The sequence below is a fragment of the Mirounga leonina genome, unplaced genomic scaffold (genome assembly GCF_011800145.1).
Source record: "Mirounga leonina isolate KUSES-001 unplaced genomic scaffold, KU_Mleo_1.0 Mir_53, whole genome shotgun sequence".
NCBI lineage: Eukaryota > Metazoa > Chordata > Mammalia > Carnivora > Phocidae > Mirounga > Mirounga leonina.
The window spans coordinates 6,011,080-6,033,079 of NW_023270807.1; the positions used below are offsets into that span (position 1 = coordinate 6,011,080).

The 22,000-nt window shown below is 43.5% G+C and overlaps 1 protein-coding gene across 1 annotated transcript in view; it reads left to right on the forward strand.

Moving 5' to 3' along the window:
- The window catches only part of DNAH8 (dynein axonemal heavy chain 8), a 397,226-nt gene that overhangs the window by 374,021 nt on the left and 1,205 nt on the right, over nt 1-22,000 (forward strand). The window contains exon 92 of the mRNA XM_034991238.1: nt 19,917-20,038. Within this exon, the coding sequence (XP_034847129.1) occupies nt 19,917-20,038 (122 nt within the window). The remainder of the gene's footprint in view (nt 1-19,916; nt 20,039-22,000) is intronic.

Consider the following 22,000-nt stretch of genomic DNA (forward strand, 5'->3'; position numbering starts at 1 on the left):
AAATATCTTCTCCCATTCTTTAGATTGCCTTTTAGTTTTGCTGACTGCAGAAGCTTTTTATTTTGATGTGGTCCTAATAGTTTATTTTTGCTTTTGTTCCTGTTTCCTCAGGAGACATATCTAGAAAGAAGTTGTTATGACCCATGTCAAAGAGGTTATTGGTCATGTTCTCTTCTGGGATTTTTATGGTTTCAGGTTTCATATTTGGGCCTTTAATCCATTTTTTAATTTATTTTTGTGTATGGTGTAAGAAAGTGGTCCAGTTTCATTCGTTTGCATGCTGCTGTCCAGTTTTCCCAACACCACTTGTTGAAGAGACTGTCTTTTTACCATTGAATATTCTTTCCTGCTTTGTTGAAGATTAATTGACCATATAATTGTGGATTCATTTCTGGGCTTTCTATTCTGTTCTATTGATCTATGTGTCTATTTCTGTGCCAGTACTCTAGTGTCTTGATCACTACAGCTTTGTAATATAACTTGAAGTCTGGAATTGTGATGTCTCCAGCTTTGCTTTGCTTTGCCAAGATTGCTTTGGCTATTTGAGGTCTCTTGTGGTTCCATATAAATTTTAGGATTGTTTGTTCTAGCTCTATGAAAAATGCTGTTGGTATTTTGATAAGGATTGCATTAAACGTGTAGATTTCTTTGGGTAGCATAGATATTTTAACAATATTTGTTCTTATGATCCATGATCATGGACTGTCTTTCCAATTTTTTGTGTCATCTTCAATTTCTTTCATCAGTGTTTTATAGTTTTCAGAGTACAGGTCTTTCACCTCTTTGGTTATGTTTATTCCTAGGTATCTTATTATTTTAGGTGCAATTGTAAATGGGATTGATTCCTTATTTTATCTTTCTGCTGAATTATTATTGGTGTATAGAAATGTAACAAAGTTCTGTACATTGATTTTGTATCTTGCAACTTTCCTGTATCAGTTCCAGCAGTTTTTTGGTGGAGTCTTTAGGGTTTTCTACGTAGAGTATCATGTCATCTGCGAATGGTGAAATTTGACTTCTTCCTTGCTGATTTGGATGACTTTTATTTCTTTTTGTTGTCTGATTGCTATGGCTAGGACATCTAGTATTATGTTGAAAAAAAAGTGGTGAGACTGGACATCCTTGTCTTACTTCTGACTGTAGAGGAAAAGCTCTCAGTTTTCCCCCATTTAGGATGATATGAGCTGTGGCTTTTTCATAGATGGCCTTTATTATGTTGAGGTATGTTCCCTCTAAACATACTTTGTTGAGGGTTTTTATCATGAATGAATATTGTACTTTCTCAAATGCTTTTTCTGCATCTATTGAAATGATCATATGATTCTCATCCTTTCTTCTATTAATGTGATGTATCACACTGATTGATTTGTGAATATTGAACCACCCGTGTAACCCAGGAATAAATCCCACTTGATTGTGGTGAATGATTCTTTTAAGGTATTGTTGGATTAGGTTTGTTAGTATTTTATTGGGGATTTTTGCATCTGTGTTCATCAGAGATATTGGCCTGTAGTTCTCCTTTATTGTAGTGTCTTTATCTGGTTTTGGTATCCGGGTAATGCTGGCCTCAAAATGAATTGGGAAGTTTTCCTTTTCTATTTTTTTGGAATAGTTTGAGAAGAATAAGCATTAACTCTTCTTTAAATGTTTGGTAGAATTCACCTATGAAGCCATCTGGTCCTGGACTTTTGTTTGTTGGGAGTTTTTGGTTACTGATTCAATATCTTTGCTGGATATCTGTCTATTCAAATTTTCTATTTCTTCCTGTTTCAGTTTGGTAGTTTATATGTTTCTAGGAATTTATCCATTTCTTCTAGCTTGTCCAATTTGTAGGCATGTAATTTTTCATAATATTCTCTTCTAATTGTTTGTATTTCTGTAGTGTTGGTTGTTATTTCTCCTCTTTCATTTGTGACTTTGTTTATTTGGGTCCCCTCTCTTTTCTTTTTGATAAGTCTGGCTAGAGGTTTATCAATTTTATTAATTTTTTCAAGGAACCAGCTCCTGGTTTCATTGATCTGTTCTATTGTTTCTTTAGTTTCTATATCATTTATTTCTGCTCTAATCTTTATTATTTCCTTCCTTCTGCTGGTTTTAGGCTTTATTTGTTGCTATTGTCCTAGGTCCTTTAGGTATAAGGTTAGGTTGTTTATTTGAGATTTTTCTTGCTTCTTGAGGTAAGCATGTATTGCTAATACGTCCCTCTTAGAACCTCTTTTGCTGTATCCCAAAGGTTTGGGACCACTGTGTTTTCACTTTTATGGGTTTCCATGTATTTTGTTAAATTTCTTCTTTGATTTCATGGTTGGCTGATTCATTGTTAGGTTGCATATAATTTAACCTCAATGTATTTGGGGTCTTTCCAGATTTTTTCTTGTGGTTTCATAGCTACTTGAGATAATTCCTGGCCAAAATAAAGTAATGTTGGGTTCCTTACAGTTCGGCACCTTATAGCTCCACTAGTAATCTAAGAAGTATTCACATATACAAGTTTAGGAAGCATTATTGCTACTCACAATATGGTTGAATCTCATAAAATATTAAGTGAATAATAAACAGAACACATTACAGTGTGGTTATACTGTATACATTGTAGTCTAGGGGTAATGTATGTATACTGTATGATTCCATTTACACAATGAATCAAAATTGGCAAAACAGACACATAGTGTTAAAAGTCAGACTAGTGGTTGCCCTTGAGAGAGAGAGGGCAGTGATTGCAAAAGGGCAGAAGAGGATTCCTGGAGGTCAAAAATGTTCCATTTCTTGATCTGGATGTTGGTTACATGGCTATTCTCTTGGTGAAAATTCATCAAGCTGTACACTTAATGATTTGTGCAGTTTTCTTTATATAAATAGTACTTCAAAATGGTATACGTAATTGTTCTCTGTGTACATACATTCATTCACTCATGCATTTTCAAATATATTAACATTTTCTAAACTTAAACACTAACCGTGGTTGTTTTTATGAGCTTACAAAACTATACATAGTATGCTATTATTTCAATAGGCTTTAGAATTGTAAAGGACAGCTCCAAGATTTCACTTATCTATTATTCTCCCAGAATTTCCATTGAATTTGGGGAGGAAACATTTTTATTATCGTTCTTGGATTTTGTGAATCTACTTAGAGCCTCTCTTTCCTCCTTTACCAGCCCTCGATTTGAGTGAGTTTTCACCGGGTAATTCTTGGCTTGAGGGCCTGAAGAAATAACACTTAACTTAATTAGGGTTGTCTAACCATCTTCCATTTGCCAGCCCCTCTGCTAGGTGCTTTCAATAGAGAGAGATTTGAGACCCAATACATCCCCTAAAGGAGCTTATAATCTGATTGGTAAGACAGACCCATCAGCAACTTTAACATAATGCGATAAGTGCTCCACCCAAGTGAGAACCAAGTGCCACAGTAGTACAGAGGACAGGGAAATGAATTCTGCCAAGGCAGGGCTCCAGAAGAGCTTTATACAGGAAGCATGGAGTAGGATTTGCAGGGACTCAAGAAAAAGGGCATTCCAGCCAGAGACCTGAGCAAAGACAAGGCATGAGGAAAGAAGAACAGCAGTGTGCCCAGAGCTCAGGAAGAGGGAGAAGAGATGGATGGCAGGCTGGAGTGCGGAGTCTTCTGGGGGGAGGTTAGGCCACATCATAAAGGCAATTGGAAGTCCACAGAGATCAGAAGATAATCCCAGGAGAAGGTAGAGAGTAGACTGGAATATGGAGGTCCAGAGCAACGTGACTTAACCATGTAAAGAGGAAGGGACAGATTTGATGGGGTGATTAAATGGGGGATCTTTGAGAGAACAGAGAATGGCAATGGCTGAGATTGAAGGCCTGTTCCAGATAGCACTGGAAGAAGGACAGGTTGGGAGGAAAGCAAGGAACACTGGAATTGTCAGCTAGTACTGGTAGGATATTCACGTGGAGAGGTGTGTTGGCCAACTTGGAGTTCAGGAGAGGGGTAAAGATCAGTGATTTTTAAAAAGATGTGAGGTCATTAACTACATTTTTGATATTCAGAAACCAAGAGAGATGGGTTGGTTGATCCCTGGCTTTCCATAGATGCAGACCAAGTTAAGTCGTGTATCACAACACACAATCTCTTTCAATGATTGTTTTTTATCCCCATTAGAATTATGACTTAAAATAGCAAGGTATTAATATGAACTAATCTTTAATTGTTACTATTTGTTAAGAAATGTTACAAGCCAGAACTTGTATTTAAAGAAATACAAATACAACATTTGTTTCTCGCCTTGTCAATTTTTGCCATTCTAACTGGTGTAAGGTGGTATCTCAATGTGGTTTTGATTTGAATTTCCCTGGTGGCTAATGATGATGAGCATTTTTTCATATGTCTGTTAGCCATTTGTATGTCTTCTTTGGAGAAGTGTCTGTTCATGTCTTCTGCCCATTTTTTGACTTGATTATTTGTTTTTTGGGTGTTGAGTTTGAGAAGTACTTTATAGATCATGGATACCAGCCCTTTATTTGTACTGTCATTTGCAAATATCTTCTCCCATTCTGTGGGTTGCCTCTTTGTTTTGTTGACTGTTTCCTTTGCTGTGCAGAAGCTTTTCATATGGTTTCACTTATTTGTGGAACATAAGGAATAGCCTGGAGGACATTAGGAGAGGGAAGGGAAAAATGAGGGGGGCGGGAATCAGAGGGAGAGATGAACCATGAGAGACTATGGACTCTGAGAAACAAACTGAGGGTTTTAGAGGGTAGGGGAGTGGGGGATGGGTTAGCCCGGTGATGGCTATTAGGGAGGGCACTTACTGCATGGAGCACTGGGTGTTATATGAAAACAATGAATCGTGGATCACTACATCAAAAAGCATGATGTGGGGCACCTGGGTGGCTCAGTCATTAAGTATCTGCCTTTGGCTCAGGTCATGATCCCAGGGTCCTGGGATAGAGCCCCGCATCAGGCTCCCTGCTCGGTGGGAAGCCTGCTTCTCCCTCTCCCACTCCCCCTGCTTGTGTTCCCTCTCTCGCTGTGTCTCTCTGTCAGATAAATAAAATCTTAAAAAAAACAAACAAACAAACTAATGATGTATTGTGTGGTGACTAACATAATAAAATAAAATTTAAAAAAAGAAATACAAATACAGACATACATCTGTTTTCTATATTTGTTAATAATACTAATCCTTTCTCTTTTCTTCACTTCTGTTTTCAGCTTAAACTTTGATTCTTTCTCTCATGGCTCTCCATATCTTCGAAAGCCCTGGACTTATTTAAGCATGTTACCTTTACACACAACCACCTAGACATACACCCTTACCTATGATTGCTTTCTATTTATAGCATAGAAAAGTGGAGATCAGCTTTCTCTGCACACTAATCACTTGTCTGCTTCCTTTTCCTTCTCTTGACATAAGAAATAAATTACTTTCTGTTCCATATTACCTGACCAAATCTGGAAAACATAAAGATTACAGCAACTTCATGCATGTTCACAAGCAGTGTGCAAGCAGATAAAGTGCTTTCCAGTTGGAAGCCTCTCTGGTCACTATTTGACATCAATAATTGATTTTTCAGCATGACTATATCTCCTGGGTTTTATATCTTCTAATCCAGTCTCCTTTGATGAAATTTCTTTCTTTGGCTCAAGGTATTTAAGCAAATGGGTTTTTTCAATTAAAAAAAATGTTTAAGTAAAACACAATGAATGCACTTTGCAATGAAGCCATAGTTTCATCACAAATATGTATAGTCAAAATCACCTAGGCTATAAAACATATGAAAAAACATTTACACATATGACCATTTATTTTGTGTTCTTATAATGTAATATGGCATCTAGTACTGTCTGATGTGTGTTTCCCATCATGCCTCTGGTGATTGCTCCTCAGGCCTAAGTGACTTCAAGACCCATGCTGCCACAATGACAGGTGACAGGACTTGTGTGCCCCCACCTGTCTGTGCCTGAGTTGATGCTGTTTATAGCATTGCTCCTTTGCCTTATGGTGGCCTGATATTTTGTCAGTCATACTTGAAGAGGCTGAGTCAGCCGCCACGGAGTGGCTTCACAGGCATTTCTTGTAGCAGTTGGTGAGCTCAATCATGTGGCAATTAGGTCTGATTATTAAAATGGTCAAGCTGTCTCTACCCATGATCCTATAACATTTGTTTGATGGCTCAGCTTTTGGCAGTGCGTGGATTTGCCTCCCAATGGATTACTCAGGCCCAAGAGAGCCTTTGTGCTCCACTGGGCTTTCCCAGCTGTCATTGATACACATGTTCACATATTGTTTAAGATTGTGCTTCTCAGGATTCTTGAAGGATTTGTTTGGTCTCTGGTTCCCACAGGTGTAACTTTTCAGAGCATCATGCACACATGATTGATTCTAATTTGTGTGTGTGTGTCTGTGTCTGTGTCATAAGTGTAGACTATGAATTATGAGCCTGACTTCAAGTGGGTCTTGACCACCTTGCAAAACCTCTTGATAGCCATGCTTTACCATTTGACGTTAGGTATGATTCACATGCTGCTAATGCAGGGGCTATTAGCAAATAATGCTAATGCTCTCCAGGCCTCACACCTCTATAGGAGATTGAACCATGCAGTATCATTATTCTCCAAATGCGTAACTCAATCTGGAGCTTAATGCCAATTGGATGCCAATTTGCATTAGTTTTCTGTTTTCTCTTCAGTGTCTCAACAACCATGTCAGTTTGTCATAGCAGATATCAGTGACAACTTATATACTAGTGCAAATCAAGATTTTCAGAAAGGATTTTGCTGAAGCAAGGGGATGGATCCTTTTGTCCTGTTATCTTTTGTTATAGTAAAAATCATCTACAATCTCTTGCTTATGTACTTGTTTTCAGGGCAACGTCATCAACTAGCAGCACTCCCTCAATGCTTGTCTTATAAAAGCCTTATGTTTGTTGGATGGAAAATATACCAAGAGTTAATAGAACTTTGGGATTGAAAGGGACTGGACGATTTCTTCTAATCCCATAACAATCCTAAGCATGCCCCATAGCTACTGTTTGTGGAACATCTGAGGGAAGCCAGGTGAACCTCAGGGTTCTAAACCTCTATCTGAGTGATAGCACTTACCTGCTCTGTCCTCAAAGAGAATGATAGGAGGACTATGGACATCCTAGAAATGCCTTCAGATTGAGTAACAACCCGTCTTCCTTGCCTTCATGTGGGAGGGGCTTAGGTGCACCTGGCTTTAGTCACAACTACATCCTTTATAATTCTAGTTTCTGCACATGGTTATCTTCCTTACCAACTGTCAAATCCCTTGTAATCTGGCCAGACTCATCATTGCTTTCTGCAAGGCTACCAAATCTAGTGACCTCCTTGCCAACTTCATTCCCTTTAACTATGCTAGAATGCCAATTCTGGAAACTCTTTCACACCTTGGCTTTCATCCATTACCTTCCTTGGTTCTCCTCCTACCTCTCCTAGGACTGCTTCTCGGTCTACATTGTAGGCTCTTCTCAAGCAAGTTCTGCCCTTGGCCTGGTACCAACATGGATGACATCAGCTATTCTCACAGATGAAACTACTTATGTCTACTTATGACTGACTCATCCAAAGTCCTGTTTCAAGATTCTGGCTCTTCACTTCCAACTGCCAGTATAGAATATTCCATCCTCCTGGAACCTCACCAGTACTACTATCTGGTCATCTTCCTCCTAAACCATCCTTATCAAGATTCTGCTACGTTTGCTTGTGTATCACCATGCTCCAGATCACCCAACTCTTGTGAATGGTCCTCTCACATCCAAACAGCTTGGAAGAGGGAAACTTGGAAAGCCTACTGTGGTGGCAGGCAAGAGGGGAAAGTAGAAAGTAGTGACAGATGCTACCAGAGGTCAAGTAAGATGGGACCAAAAGTGGTCAGATGGCTTTTTTTTTTTTTGTTAAAGATTTTATTTATTTATTTGACAGAGAGATACACAGCAAGAGAGGGAACACAAGCAGGGGGAGTGGGAGAGGGAGAAGCAGGCTTCCCGCGGAGCAGGGAGCCCGATGCGGGGCTCGATCCCAGGACCCTGGGATCATGACCTGCGCCGAAGGCAGACACTTAACGACTGAGGCACCCAGGCACCCCCAGATGGCTTTATCAATAAGGGGACTGTTGTCAAAGGAAGTGTGTCAGTGGAGTGGATGGGAAAGTGGAGGAGTCAGACTTCAAGGTGAGTGAGTGAAACAGGAAATGGAGAGACAGAGAGTATAGACAAGAAGGATAATTGTCTCAAGAAATTTGGCTTTGAAGAGGAGAAGCAAGTTGGAGGAGTGGTTGTAAGAAGAAAGGATTCTTTTTTTTCTTCTTGTAATGATAGGAGAGGCTTGAATCTATTCAAATACTCGTGGGAAGAAGCCAGGAGAGAGAGAGAGAGATCGAGTGAGAGTGCAAAGATAACAGAGAGGGGTAAAAGAGGCAAAGAGGGGCTGGCTCCCAAGTGGAGGGATGTACTCCAAACAGGTGGAGGGACACCATACCCATTGTAGTAAGAGTAATAAGGGAGGAAAATGTGTAGGTGCAAGTGAGTTTGTCAGTTTGATGGCAAGAAGTTAAGGGGGTCCCCATCTGACACTTCCTATTTTCTCCTTGAAGAAAGAGGCAAAGTGATCTCAGGAGCAAGAAGGTGTCGGAGGAGAGATTTAAGGAGAATGGCAGATGTTTGAGAAAGTAGGCTACTGAGGGGGACAAGGAAAGATTGCTGAATGGTTTTGAGAATCCCATCAAGTCTAGTGGCAACTGTGTAATGGTCTGACTATTGTTTGGCAGCCTGGAATAGGTGTAGGAAGGGGGACATTTGGATTCATCTCGGGTTGGCGTTTTGCTGGGAAAATGATGAAAAGAATGGATCTAGACTACATAGGAAAGAAGTGAAGAAAAGGTGAAGTTCAAGAGGTCTTCAGAAATGATGAGGTCAGGGAATTCAGGTCAAGATCCTAAATGAAGGCTGAAGAAGCCCAGGTGATGGAGGATGCTCAATGAATGGGGGCAGATAGTATTGGGGGCATGTGGCCAGAGGATGTGCTTATCAGAGCACCAGAGATTCTCAGAAAGAATGAAGGGACAATTGGGAAGGACTGTGTCTTTAGAGTTGAGCAAGGCTCCTCTTAAGAGGAAGAAGATGGAGAGATTGTTCTGTGAAGAGGTGGAAAAATGGGAGAGTTGGTTAACCATCAAACCACTCCGGAGGGAACAATGGAGAGGTTGGTTGGGGCAAGGGAAAGGAAGCCTAAAGCAGCACATAGAGAAGATAGCGCAGTTCAGGGAATTAACATTTTGGCACATGAGATGTGGTGGATTAAGCAGACGCCAGAATTAGCCCCAGGTTTCTCACTTGTACTCAGGTTCTGTTGGAGCCAACCATGTCCTGGATTAACAACAGCACAGAGAACAAGTGTGCCTCAGGGGGCTGTGGAAGGAGTCTGCTCATACTACTGACAGCCTTCCTAATATTTTGCTTGTACTGTGAGGCATTTCTGTTCCTACTTGTCAAATTTGTTCTTAAAACAAATGTGTGTCAGTGAACTGTCAGTAGCCCGCTGTGCAGATCTTTTTACAGAGCAGTGGTTCTCAGCCCTGCCTCTACAATTGAATCACCTGGGAAACTTCTAATATATAGTAATGCCTGGGGCTCCAGACCAATTATATCAGAACCTCTGGTGATGAGGCCTATAGAGTCTGTACAATTAGTTTTCTTAAAAGCTCCCTTGATCATTCTAATGTGTAAAGAAGCTAGGCCTTAGGCTTGCTACCCAGTATGTGGTCCACCAGCCAATAGCGTTGTTATCACCTGGGAGCTTGATATAAATGAGGAATTTCAGGCCCCCACCCTTGACCTACCTACTGAATCATAACGTGTGTTTTAATACGAGCTTTTCCCCAGCTGATACCTATGAACATGAAAGTTGGAGAAGCCCTGCCTTGAAACAATGCTGATTCTGGGGTCTCACCTCTGATTTTATTGATCTGGGTTGTGGCCTGGGAATCCGGAGTTTTAAAGGCTTCCCAGGTATTTTTAATTTTCAGCCAAGCTTAAGATTCCCCCACCTTACAGCATCTAGCAAAGCATCAGGAGAGGTGCCTGGTGCCTTTTTATTCAACTGGGTGGATCAACCCCATCTTTGATTAATGATTTCTGACCTTTATTTAACTTACTAATGAACTCCATTTGCTTCTCATTTGGGGGAAAAACTGCCTGTCATACACTTGTGGCAGGAACATCATTTCTCCTCATCTTTGGAGATGCTACTGGGAGGCTTGGTAACTAATAAGACAGGAAATACTGTCCAACCTAAGGCCCATTACATAAGGACTGGTTCATTTATTAAAGGAAAAAAATGGCCGACAGGACTATTATTACAGAATGCCAACCTCCTCCTGATCAAATTGAGACAAGAAACCTTCCTGATTAGTTATTTCTTTCGGCTTTTCTTAGGCCTTGTTTGAAGTGATACTTGAACTCTACAGCTTTCTTTAAGCCAACTGACTACACAAGTCAAACAACAGTAATTAGTTTGCTGAAATTTGGGTTACTACTATTATAGGAATTAAGACATAACAAGTGTTACTTTAGACCTGAATTTCCAAAGTATAACCCCAGCCTAATAGTGAATTTTTTAAAGAACAGACTTGACAAGTGTTTTAAGATTTCATTGTGCTGTATGAGTTTGAAGGGAAAAAATTTTTTTTCAAAACATCTCATTTGGACCACATGCCACTCAGATGTTTGAATAGTCAAATCACCCATTTCCATATGGGTGGTTAAATCTCATACACAGAAGGTTATTATTGGTGAAGACTCCCCAACTCCCCAACTTTTTGTTTCTCACTTCAGAGTCAAACATAGGAATGCATGAATCACTTTTCCAGCACTGATGATTGAAATTTTGTTTAAGAATTATTAAAACTAAATTGGTGCCAAGACAAAAGTACTGCTTTTCAAGTTTTTATAAAGAAAAATGTATCAATAGTCTTTTAAATTATACAGGCTTCAGAAAACACAGATTTTGATTCCATTAGCCTTGATATTAGTCTACAAGAAAGATGGTCATTCATTTTCTTAAATTCAATAATGAAAAATTCAGTGGATTTACTGTAGTTTGAATTCCACATGTTTTTCTTTTCAGGAAGCCAAAGCAAAACTATCAAGACTTGAGAAACTATGTATCTTTTCCATGTTCTCTGGGTGAGAATGGCCCATGGAACAGTTCCCTACCCTCCACTCTCAGGCCTCAAATATATTTATTTAACCTTTTCCTTTCTTGACAGCTCAAGGTGATCTCTGTTCTAGATTCCATCTACCAGCATACTAAGAGTGTTACCTAAATCAGGAGGTGTACTGCTCACGTAGACTAGACAACATCATGCATATCCCCCAGCAGGGAGAAGATAGGAGATGCTTTCTCCCTAATTGCACTCGAGGTTTTCAGAGCTTTCTGACAATGGCTAAGTCTTCAAAGCCGGCATGTTACATGTTGCATGTTGCATGTTGCATGTTACATGAGAGACAATCCCGCTCATTCATCGTCTGGCGCCTATGTCAATGCCGTATGGAGAGAGGTTAAATTTACAATTTAGTTGGAATTTAAAATGTTAGAGAAAAATTCAATTATTCAATTTGTGCAGATGGACAGTTAAGACCAAGATTCATGTCTTGTGCATTATGACCTTGTAGATTCATAGATCAGGGATGAATTTTAAAATATCACAAAATAGGGTCAATTGAATTCCAACTACTCTACTTGGAATCACAGTGTCTAATATGCCACGTGGAGGCACACTTAGTGTTGAATGATGAAAATGACATTCATGGAGGGACTTACAAGAAAGAATTGTATATTATTGTTTGGTCATTGTTGGTTTACAACTTTCTGGGGAGCTTCCCAGGTGTATCTGAAACCAACCCCCATATGCGGAAGGCAGGGAGAGACTATAGGAAGAGGCAGACCACTCCAGATTGGTATGTGGCAGGTTTTATAAGTAAGGGTACTTACTTATAAGAGGCTTATCTTGGGTGGCCACAAGCTGAATAGATCTCTGTACCCACCCGCCAAATGTTAAAAGTTTACATAGAGGACTTAACTGAGTCCAGGCCCGTATACCATCCAGATGGCCTCAACAACACATCACCATTGTCCGTAGGGTAGACTACGGCTATGTCCATAGGGCAGACTCTGGGAACAGGAAAGGCAAGTGGAACACACATTTCAAGGACAGGAGAGGTAGGGAGGATTCTTCAATTGCCTGGGTGAAGCTCACGGGTCAGCTGGTGGCCATGTCCTCTTGATAACCTCCCCCAACACTCTCTGACCAGCTCTTATAATCTCCTGGACCCCCCTCGTCTGCAACAGGCCTGAGACGTCAGCAAGGGGTTTCACTAGCATAGAGGAGGTTCTTTGGGCAGCCATCGGCTACACGGCAGGCAGATGCCACAGCAACGGTATGGACACATGCAAGAGAAAATACAGATTAAGACAATGATCCCAAAATTAGCCACAACTTTCTCCACCAAGAGCTCCATGGCTCAAACTACTGATTTATTAAGTCCCCTGGGCTGGGATTTGGATTACCCGAGCCATTCACTGGTGTCCTCATGTGCTTTAATAAAGATGATACATTAGCAGACTCATCAGGAATGAACGCAAGACTTTCTATTTGGATAATGGCAGAGGTGCCTCCTTGTGAGGCAGTAATAATGTCCAAGGCCCCATCCTGTTTTGGAAGACAATTTTTCTCAGTAGAGACGTTTCAGTGTTTGGTAAGGACAGGCTCTGTTGGCTATCATTCAAGTCTTGCTGAATGGATTTAGTAAGGGCTTCTGTGTGTGCTAGAATGTCCTCCAGGCCAATGGAGAGACAAAGACTGTGGCCAAACGATTGTACCAGTGGAAAACTACATATCCACCTGGCCTTGAGGAGAGGGAAACTGGCAGATTTAGGAACTTGACCTGGTTGTGCGTACCATCCATGTTGGTTGAGGGAGGCAGCCCCGTCAGGCATGAGCAGATGGACTGGGGGTGGGATATGCCGGACCAGGACACCCACTTTCTCCCCTCTTTCAGTGATGCATGTTCCATTTCAGGCATAGTGCTTTTGAACAGGCCTGGCTTGCAGCAGGACAGTGGGATCCCAGTGAAGATTGGGTAGATCCCCCTCATCCATGGGTGCAAAGTAACACCTATCCCAGCAGGACATCCCATTGCAATTTCCAGTATGTAACTCCTTTTCCAGGCGTGGTGGGGCTTGGTGTTCTCAGCAGCATAGCATGTTGATCCACAGTGAGAGCTGGGGCAGTGGCTGTTTCCTGCAACTTCCATACCTTTATGGGATTGAGGACCTTGGCAGGGGTCCCCAGTCTGGCATAGAGGGCAACAGGCCCTACTGATGGGTCATTCAAGTGTATTAAAGCCGGAGTGTACTGTAGCTCACGGGCCAAGGTAGTTTTACTTATTACTAATTTAATCTGCTGCTTTAATATTCCAGGTGTCCTTTTACCCACCTCCCCAACATGCTGCTTGTGGGTTCTAGGGGAGATGGAGCTGCCATGCAATGTCGTGTGCTTTTGCCCAGTCCTGCACATCATGACCTTTGGAATGTGACCCCTGATCACTGTCTTAGTCAATGAGGGTATCCATACATACTACTTAGCTTCTCTAGTCCCCTAATGGTGGTAGCCTGCTTGGGTTAGGCCAGATGTGGTGTCTACACAAATGAAGGCATATTTAGAATTTTCACTCAGAGTGAGGGGCCAATATAATGAATTTTCCAATCCCTTGCTGGTTGGGAACTCTGGTGGATGGTCCCAGACTCCTTTAGAAGTTACCTTGGGCATTGTTTAGAACACACAGGACATGCTGTTACTCCATTAACCAAGCCACTGTATTTCAAGAGCGATCTGGTTGGCATCTTTGGCAATATGCCATCCCATCTCAATGCAATGGTGGATGCTCTTCCTATGCACCCAGTCTGCTATATCTACTGAAGGGCCAGTTGCTAGGGCTTATATCTGAGCTAGAACATCAGTTTCTTGATTGACAGGGGTTGTCAGTGCCTTATGAGCCAGGATGTGGAAGATAGTGAGGATGGCCTCAGGCTCTGGCAGATGAACCAAAATGGTGCCCCCCATACATCTTGACCCCACAATGGCCTACTCATTATCATTCACCCCTCGGCTTCCCATTGTCCAAGCAATAGAGTTAGTCCCTTTAGAACAGCCCAAGTGTTGAAGCACCTGGGTGGCCCAGCTGATTAAGCCTCCAACTCTTGGTTTTCACTCAGGTCATCATTATCTCAGGGTCATGGGATCGAGCCCCGCATTGGGCTCTGTGCTCAGCACAGAGTTTTCTGGAGGTTATCTCCCTCTCCCTCCCCTTCTGCTCCCCACTCTGCTCCTCCCTGTTTCTCCCCTTACTCACATGCTCTCTTTCTCTCTCTAAAATAAATAAATAAAATCTTTAAAAAAGAGAGAGAGAGAAGAAAAACCCAAGTGTCAATGCAAAGGGTTAAAGGTCAGGGCTCATGAGTAATGACCAGCCAGACCACTCTGAGTTCCGCCTCTGCTGCATGAGAAGCTCTAGCTGGAGGAGCTCTGTACCCAGACCTCCTGGAGTCACAGACATATCTAACTCAAGTGGTAGCACTGGTTAGGAGATGCCCAGAGCTTTTGTCTGCTTCACTAGTATTTTTATCTTCTCAAAAGTGGCTTGCTGCTCTGACCCCCAGTCCCACATATGCCCCTTCCTTGTCAGGAAGTATAAGGGACAGAGGCACCATACTGGGTGGGGAATAAAAGTCCTCCAAACCCCCAAATCTCCACAAAGTCTTATACCTCTTTCACATTCTCAAGGGTTGAATGAGCTTGCCCTTATCAATCACAACTACTGGGGCAAGATGCTGCTTACCCCACCCAACGACTCTCAAAACCTTAGAGCAGTGCCTGGGCCTTTAATTTTCTGTGGGTTCACTGCTCATCTTCTCCCCCAAATGTTCCAGCAAAGCCTGCAGAGTGTCCTGCCGCAGAAACAAATCTTCACATGTTAACATTCTATTTTCAGTGTAATGGGCCCATTTTACTGATGTGGGGAAGGAGGACAGGGACAGGTCTTGGACTACCATGCCATGCCATATGGTGGGGCTGTGAAGGTCACCTCAGGGAAGCACTTGAAAGGTCCATTGCTGCCCCTCCCATGTGGAGGCCAATTTGATCCTGTGACCCAGTGGCCAGCGGTCTATTGAGAAAAACATTTGCTACATCCAGCACAGCATAGTAAATGCCTAAGACCATGACCAAGATATCTAAGATGGTGGCAATGTGGGGCACAGCTGCATATTGAATAGGGAGGCACTACCTCGTGTGATTTTTGGCAGGTCCACCATCATCTGCCACAAGCCACCTGGCTTTTTTACCCACCAGAGCAGGCTGTTGAGAGTACTGTGGGCACAGCATACAACACCCACTCAGGGCAGTTCTTGGATAGTTTCTCCTATCTCCTTCTGCACCCTCAGGCAATTGATACTGTTTGACAGCTACCTCTTTTCAGGGTGAATGGCAGGCTTAGGGGTTCCCAGTTGGCATTTTCCCTCAGCACTGTTTTGATTACTATAAGCTGGAGCAGAAGTCACCAATAGAGTTCTGCAGTTTGACCTTGTAGGATATTTCCACCATGTTTTCTGGTATTGGAGAGAAAAAAAAAACACCTCACATTCTTGGGGGTAGAACACCCAATTTGCAGGGTCAGTAGGACCATCCTGATCATAATTGTTTGCCCTCCATAATCATCGATGACACTGAGGGTCCAGGAAACTTCTGAGGTTTACCACGTCGTAGAGTACCTTCAACTCCAATATCCACCAGAGCCGCCACTTTTGTTTATTCCTGGGGCACAGGTGAGTCGTGAACTCAACATGAGTCCTCTGATCACCTGCAGTGGTCCTCACCCGGAAGCACTCTTGGACGGCATCCAACAATACCCTGGGCGTAGGAGGCACCCACCCCGAATAAGACTGTACCCCTGAGGCCTCTGCTGGTAGGGGAAGATGGGGTGGGTCCAAATTGTTGTTCAAGTTTCAAGACTTCCCCATAGTTTCCACAGGTTATTGGTCTATCTGTTCAGGTTTGGTCCCTGTAGCAATGAGGCTAAACCACATTTGCATCTGGGCTAATTTTACTCTATCCTTTATAGCTGACTGGGATAGCCTTTTGACTTTCTGAGCTCCCTCTCTGTCTCGGGTCTATCCCACAGCCCATACCAGATCCCAGGATCTGTCAGTTTCCCCCAGATCAGCAATGGATTTCCCAACACCATAATATCTTGCCCCACAACTGGGTTCATTGTGGATCAGCGTCCCGCACCAGATGCTGGGGACAGGCTAGAGTATCCTGGCTTTCTTTCCTGCAGTGAAAGTGGCCCGATCAGGCCCTGCAAGGACGGGGGTGTAGATGGCCTATGTCATTCCCAACTCCCTAAGAATTTGTTGTACCTCCTCTACAGATTTCCAGGGTCCCATCTTCCCAGGGAGGTCACCTTCCTTGGGCAAGCCTCCCTGCAGGCTAGAACAGTCCAATCTGTAAGGGAATACGTACCTCAAACCAGCCCTCCCCACCGAGCACCATGCCGGCACTGCTGGAGGGCAGGGTGTATGGAGATGTTGCTCATATTTTCTGCCACCTGACCAGGCAGAGGAATGCCATGGCCCCCTTTATCCCATAGCTGCACTAACCATGCTTGGGTACTTTTCTTGGCCTTTTGCTGGAACTTGGCAGCTATATCAATAAGCTCAATGGGAGTATACTCTCTCATCATGAACGTTTCCTGAACTGGGGCTGCCCCACTGGCTGGGGTTGCGATTGCTGTGCTTTTGCATTCCTTTGTACTAGGATGGCAGGGTGTTTTGTCCATTTCACACTCAATCCCCACAACACCCCTCCTTCCCTCTCATCACTTTGCCAGGCATTCTCTTTCCCACAGCGCATTAGGCACAGTTTCTCAAAGAAGCACATTAAATGGGCCAGCGTTTCTGGGGTGCCCCTGTATGCACATGGTGGTTCACAAGCCTCTGACATACAGGCCACCCCTCCCCACGTAGAGGTTGGTGGTCAACGCAGGATTTTTCCCTTGGATGCCTTTCCCAAGGCCAGTTTCTTTGGTCTCCTGGCAGGCTCGCCAGTTATTGGTTTGTAACCTTCTTGGAAGTTTCCCTAGTGAAATCTGAAACTGGCCCCCTTCCTTGGAGGGCAGAGAGAAACCCAAGAAAGAGGTAGGCCACTCCAGGATGGTAGGTGGCAGGTTTAATAAGCAAGGGGGTTTATACATGAAGCTTGTCTCGGGCCTCCACAAGAGGAGTAGATCGTCACACCCACCCACCAAATATAAAGGTTTATCTAGAGGCCTTCACTGGGTTAAGGCACGAACACCATCCAGAGGGTCTCAACATGTTCTTGAGCAGCTTCTGGGAGGCAGGAAGGCAGAGGGCTGCAGGTTCCAAAAACAGGGAAGGAAGTGGAGTCTCTGATTGCCTGGGTGCAGCTCATAGGTGGTCACATCCTCTCAATGACCTCCCTCCCCTAACAGTCATACACCACCGACTGGCAAATGCACAAATGTTTGTTTTACTACTAGAGTGTGGGATCCCCAGTATTGAACACTGAGGTCAACATAATCACATGCTGATCAAATCACTTCAAGTGACTCCAAGGATGGAGTATGGAGAGGCCCTGACCAGCAATTGCTCTCAGGCAAACTTGCACCGTTTCCTGGCCCCTGTAGTGAACTTTTGGTGTCATAAAATCTTCCTTTACTACAAGGCCCTCTCAGTTTTGTGAAACTATAGCTTTATAAGAATCACCTACAGGGGCGCCTGGGTGGCTCAGTCAGTTAAGCATCTGCCTTTGGCTCAGGTCATGATCCCAGAGTCCTGGGCTCAGGTAATGATCTCAGGGTCCTGGGATCAAGTCCCGCATCGTGCTGACTGCTCAGCGGGGAGCCTGCTTCTCCTTCTCTCTCTGTGTGCGTGCTCTCTCTCTCCCTCTCTCTCTCAAATAAATAAATAAAATCTTTAAAAGACAAAAAAAAAAAGAATCACATATAAAAGCCCTACAATCAGCTACTCTGGTTGATTGACCTTTTGGATTAATGCAAGCATTCTTCTTTAGCACGCAAATCCTGTTTTAGAGAGCACTCTGAGTATACCTTATATGATGCAAATATAACCAAATCATTTGCCTATTCTAAATATTCAGTGGCTTCCCACTAGCCACAAAATCAAGTCCAAACTCTGACCCTGAAAAGTCCCGCCTCTACCTTCGTGCTAACCTTATCTGCCAACATTGCCTCACCTTTCGCCTAGACCTCCGTGTTTTTTGCACACGCTATTCATCTAACCGGAATTGTCCCATCCGGCAAACTCCTACGTATCTTGCAAGAGTCACCTTCAACTTCATCTTCTCGATTCAGCCTTCCTTGAGCTGTCTTCCCGAGTGGTTTATTTTGTTCACACCTCTGCTCATAACAACATTGTGTCTTCCTCCACATTCCTTCTAGACTGAGCTCCTGGAATGCGGGGTCGATGGATGGCCTTTTCATCTTTGTGGTCATCCCATCCAGAGCACTGCCTGGTACACGGTGGCCACGCCTGATAAGTTTAACGAATGAATAAATGAATGAATAAATGAATGCCTCCCCAGCTGTCTAATATCTAGGAAGGGACTTGGGAACCAGAAGAACTTGACTCTCTCATTCAGCCAGGCTAGGGGCCTGTTCTTTCTTTCCAGCTTTGAGGGATAGTAACTCAGTGCCTTGCAACTTTTTCTCTTCCTTCTAATCCCAGTCAAACTTGATAAAATATTCTCACTGATGTGCTGGTTTGTGCATAATCGTTCTCAGATCTCACTGGGAGGAGCGGGGACATACATATTCCAAAATTTACTCATGATCTTGAGTCAAGAGTCTCATGATTTTCACTATTAACATGGGAGCCAAATGTAATATAGAGGTCACAGATAAATCTTCCTAAGGTTTTGAAGTCCATTTGAAGTTTAGGGCCTAGTTTCTAACATAATTCCTACTCTCAAAGACTTCTCTTATGGAATTGAGCAGCATATTAAGTGTAAAGAAAGACCCCAATATCTGGAGCCACGTATTGCCTTAAAATAACTGCATTATGCACATTAAAACACATAGCTTTCCTTTCCAGTGTGATTGCTCTGTTTGATCAAATTGAAAGTTGGGTTTTCTATTTTGGCATTATGCCTCGTTTCCTTAGACAAAATGAAATTGTTCCATTATAGCAAATAGAAGCTTCATAATGGCTCGATTCGAGTTTTCATTGGAATGCTGATCTCAGGATATTTACTATTCCAGTCTTGTTCCTAAATAGCGTGTTTTCAAATAGAGACTCTGAGCTCGGCCTGGGTTACCATCTTTAGACACTTGAATGGTTGAAACCCCAGGAGAGAATTTCAAACCAAGGGTCTGTCTGAGGCAGAAAGGGTGCTGCTTTCCTGCTGTCAGCCAGCAAGGAATACCCAGCTCACTGCAGGTCCCCACAGAAACAAACCACAAGAAGAAATATGCCCCTGAGGTTCAATCTCAACTCCTCTTGGGAGGGCACGCATTTAGAGATTGGTAAGCAACTCGCACGTGGCACTGCTCCCTTCCTGTTTCTCGAGTGGACTGCACCAAGACATAGGGATCCTCTTTTCTTTTCTTTTTTTTTTTTTTAAAGATTTTATTTATTTATTTGAGAGAGAGAGAGTGAGAGAGCACAAGAGGGGGGAGCGGGAGAGGGAGAAGCAGACTCCCTGCTGAGCAGGGAGCCCGACGCGGGACTCGATCCCGGGACTCCAGGATCATGACCTGAGCCGAAGGCAGTCGCTTAACCAACTGAGCCACCCAGGCGCCCAGGGATCCTCTCTTCTTTTTTTCAGGCTTCCTCACAGCAATGAGGCAAGAAGTGACTCGTGCCCACAAAGGCTGGGCCCTGGACTCCGTGACCATCCACAATGAAGTTCTGCGGCAGACCAAGGAGGAGATCACATCGCCCCCTGTGGTAGGCGCCACTGGGCTATAGCATGGGCAATTCAGGAACCTGGGTTAAAGGCTCAAATTCTGCTTGACACTGACCCATGAGTGCCTCAGTTAAGTCCATTGGCTTTGTGGCTGGGGTTTCCTTGGTCCTCACCAAGAGACCTCAATGCTGGGGTGGGGTTTAATGACAAGTACTGGAACTCCCCAGAGAGCATGTCTTTATAATTTCAAGTTACACTTGTGTTTGCTAAAAATGGGTTTTCCACACCTCTCCGGCTCCTGCTGTGGGCTGCTTACAGACTGGACAAGGTTCGGGGGCGGTGGAGACCAACAGTACCTGCAGTCCTGAGCTCTGGGGCCAGTTCCAGCAGTGCCCCCTGCTAGCTGCGGGACCCTGGGTGGAGGGACACCCGGAAGGGGGCAGAGTGGGGGGCCCCAAGGTAAGCAGATGCCGTTGGGAGCCACTGCTTGGACACTGACCTGCTCTGTGAACTTGGGAAAGTTCTTTAACTTTTTGAGCCTCAACTTCCTCATCTGTGAAATAAGGATGATGATTCAGCCTCGTGAAAGACGGTTTTGAGGATCAACTGGAATCATTTAGGACTCCCTATTCAATACATCAGCCTCATTTTTCCTTTCTCTGATTTTCATTCCCTCAGTTGTCAAGGAAGAGGACTGGGCCAGATGAATTCCAAGTTCTGGCCCTTTCTGCCACTTGAAGCAAGGGTCACTTACAGCAAGGCCACTTCCAGTGTCCAATATCCTGGTCCTCATTTCTGTCTGCCAGCCCACCAGAAACACACTTAACCTCCACATTTCCACCAGCAACCTCTCCATTCAAGGCAACCCTAGGCTATTTCAATCATGTCCCTCAAAATTCTTCCAGCATTTTCCCTTTAGAATTATGCAATTCCAAAGTCACTTCCACGTCTGAGGTATTTGTCAGGGCAGCACCCTGTTTCCTGGCACCAAGCTATGTACTCGTTTTCTAAGGCAGCTGCCACCAAGTACCACAAACTGGGGGGCTTAAAACAGAAATTTCTTTCCTCAGAGGTCAGGAGGCCAGAAGTCTGAGATCAAGGTATTGGCAGAGTTGGTTTCTTCTGAAGGCTCAGGGTGGGGCGGGAGGGGTGGGGAGAAGGAATCTGTTCCGTGTGTCTCTCTCAGCTTCCGATGGTTGCAGGTAGTCCTTGGTGTTCCTTGGCTTATAGCCGCCGCCTCCATTGTCACATGACCTTCTTCTCTCTGCGTGTCCCCTCCTCTTCTCACAAGAACACCAGTCATATAGGGTTTAGAGCCCACTTTAATCCAATATGACCTTAGCTAATTCCATCTGCAAAGGCCCTATTTCCACATGGTCACATTCAGAGGTTCTAAGTGGACATGACTTTTCGGGGGGGACACTTTTCAGCCCGCTATACCGTCTTACTATGACTTTGTAGAGTTCTGAGATGAAAAGGAACCTAAAAGGAGTATAATTTACTGTTGGATGCTACCTGAATGGTTGTGTCATTCATACAGTAATTGTCACCCACTGGCAATGATAGTAATCATATGTCCTGATTTTCTGGGATTGCTCCTGGTCTTACTGTCAAACCATGTACTTTAGGTTTGGGTTCAAAAAATATGGTCCTCATACTCTTAGCTCACATGAGAGGATTCTAGAAAACACTTTGCAATTAATCTCACTCTCTTTTATTATAATCTACATTTGCTGCCCCTTACCTACTCCTCATTGGAAAGGAAAAATGGTCACCACCTCTACATAGATATATCTTATGGGCTTACGCGATTATCAGAGTCTCCCCATGATTCCCTCTAGCCTTTCTTTTCTTACTGAATATATGTTCTATGGCTCCCCATGGTCTACAAGGTAAAGTTCAAACTCTTCACTTTGGCATCAAGACTTTTCCACAGTCAGGCCCTAACTTATTTTATAACCACTGAACCCTCTGCTAAATAAAATGCTTGGGCTTTCCTACCT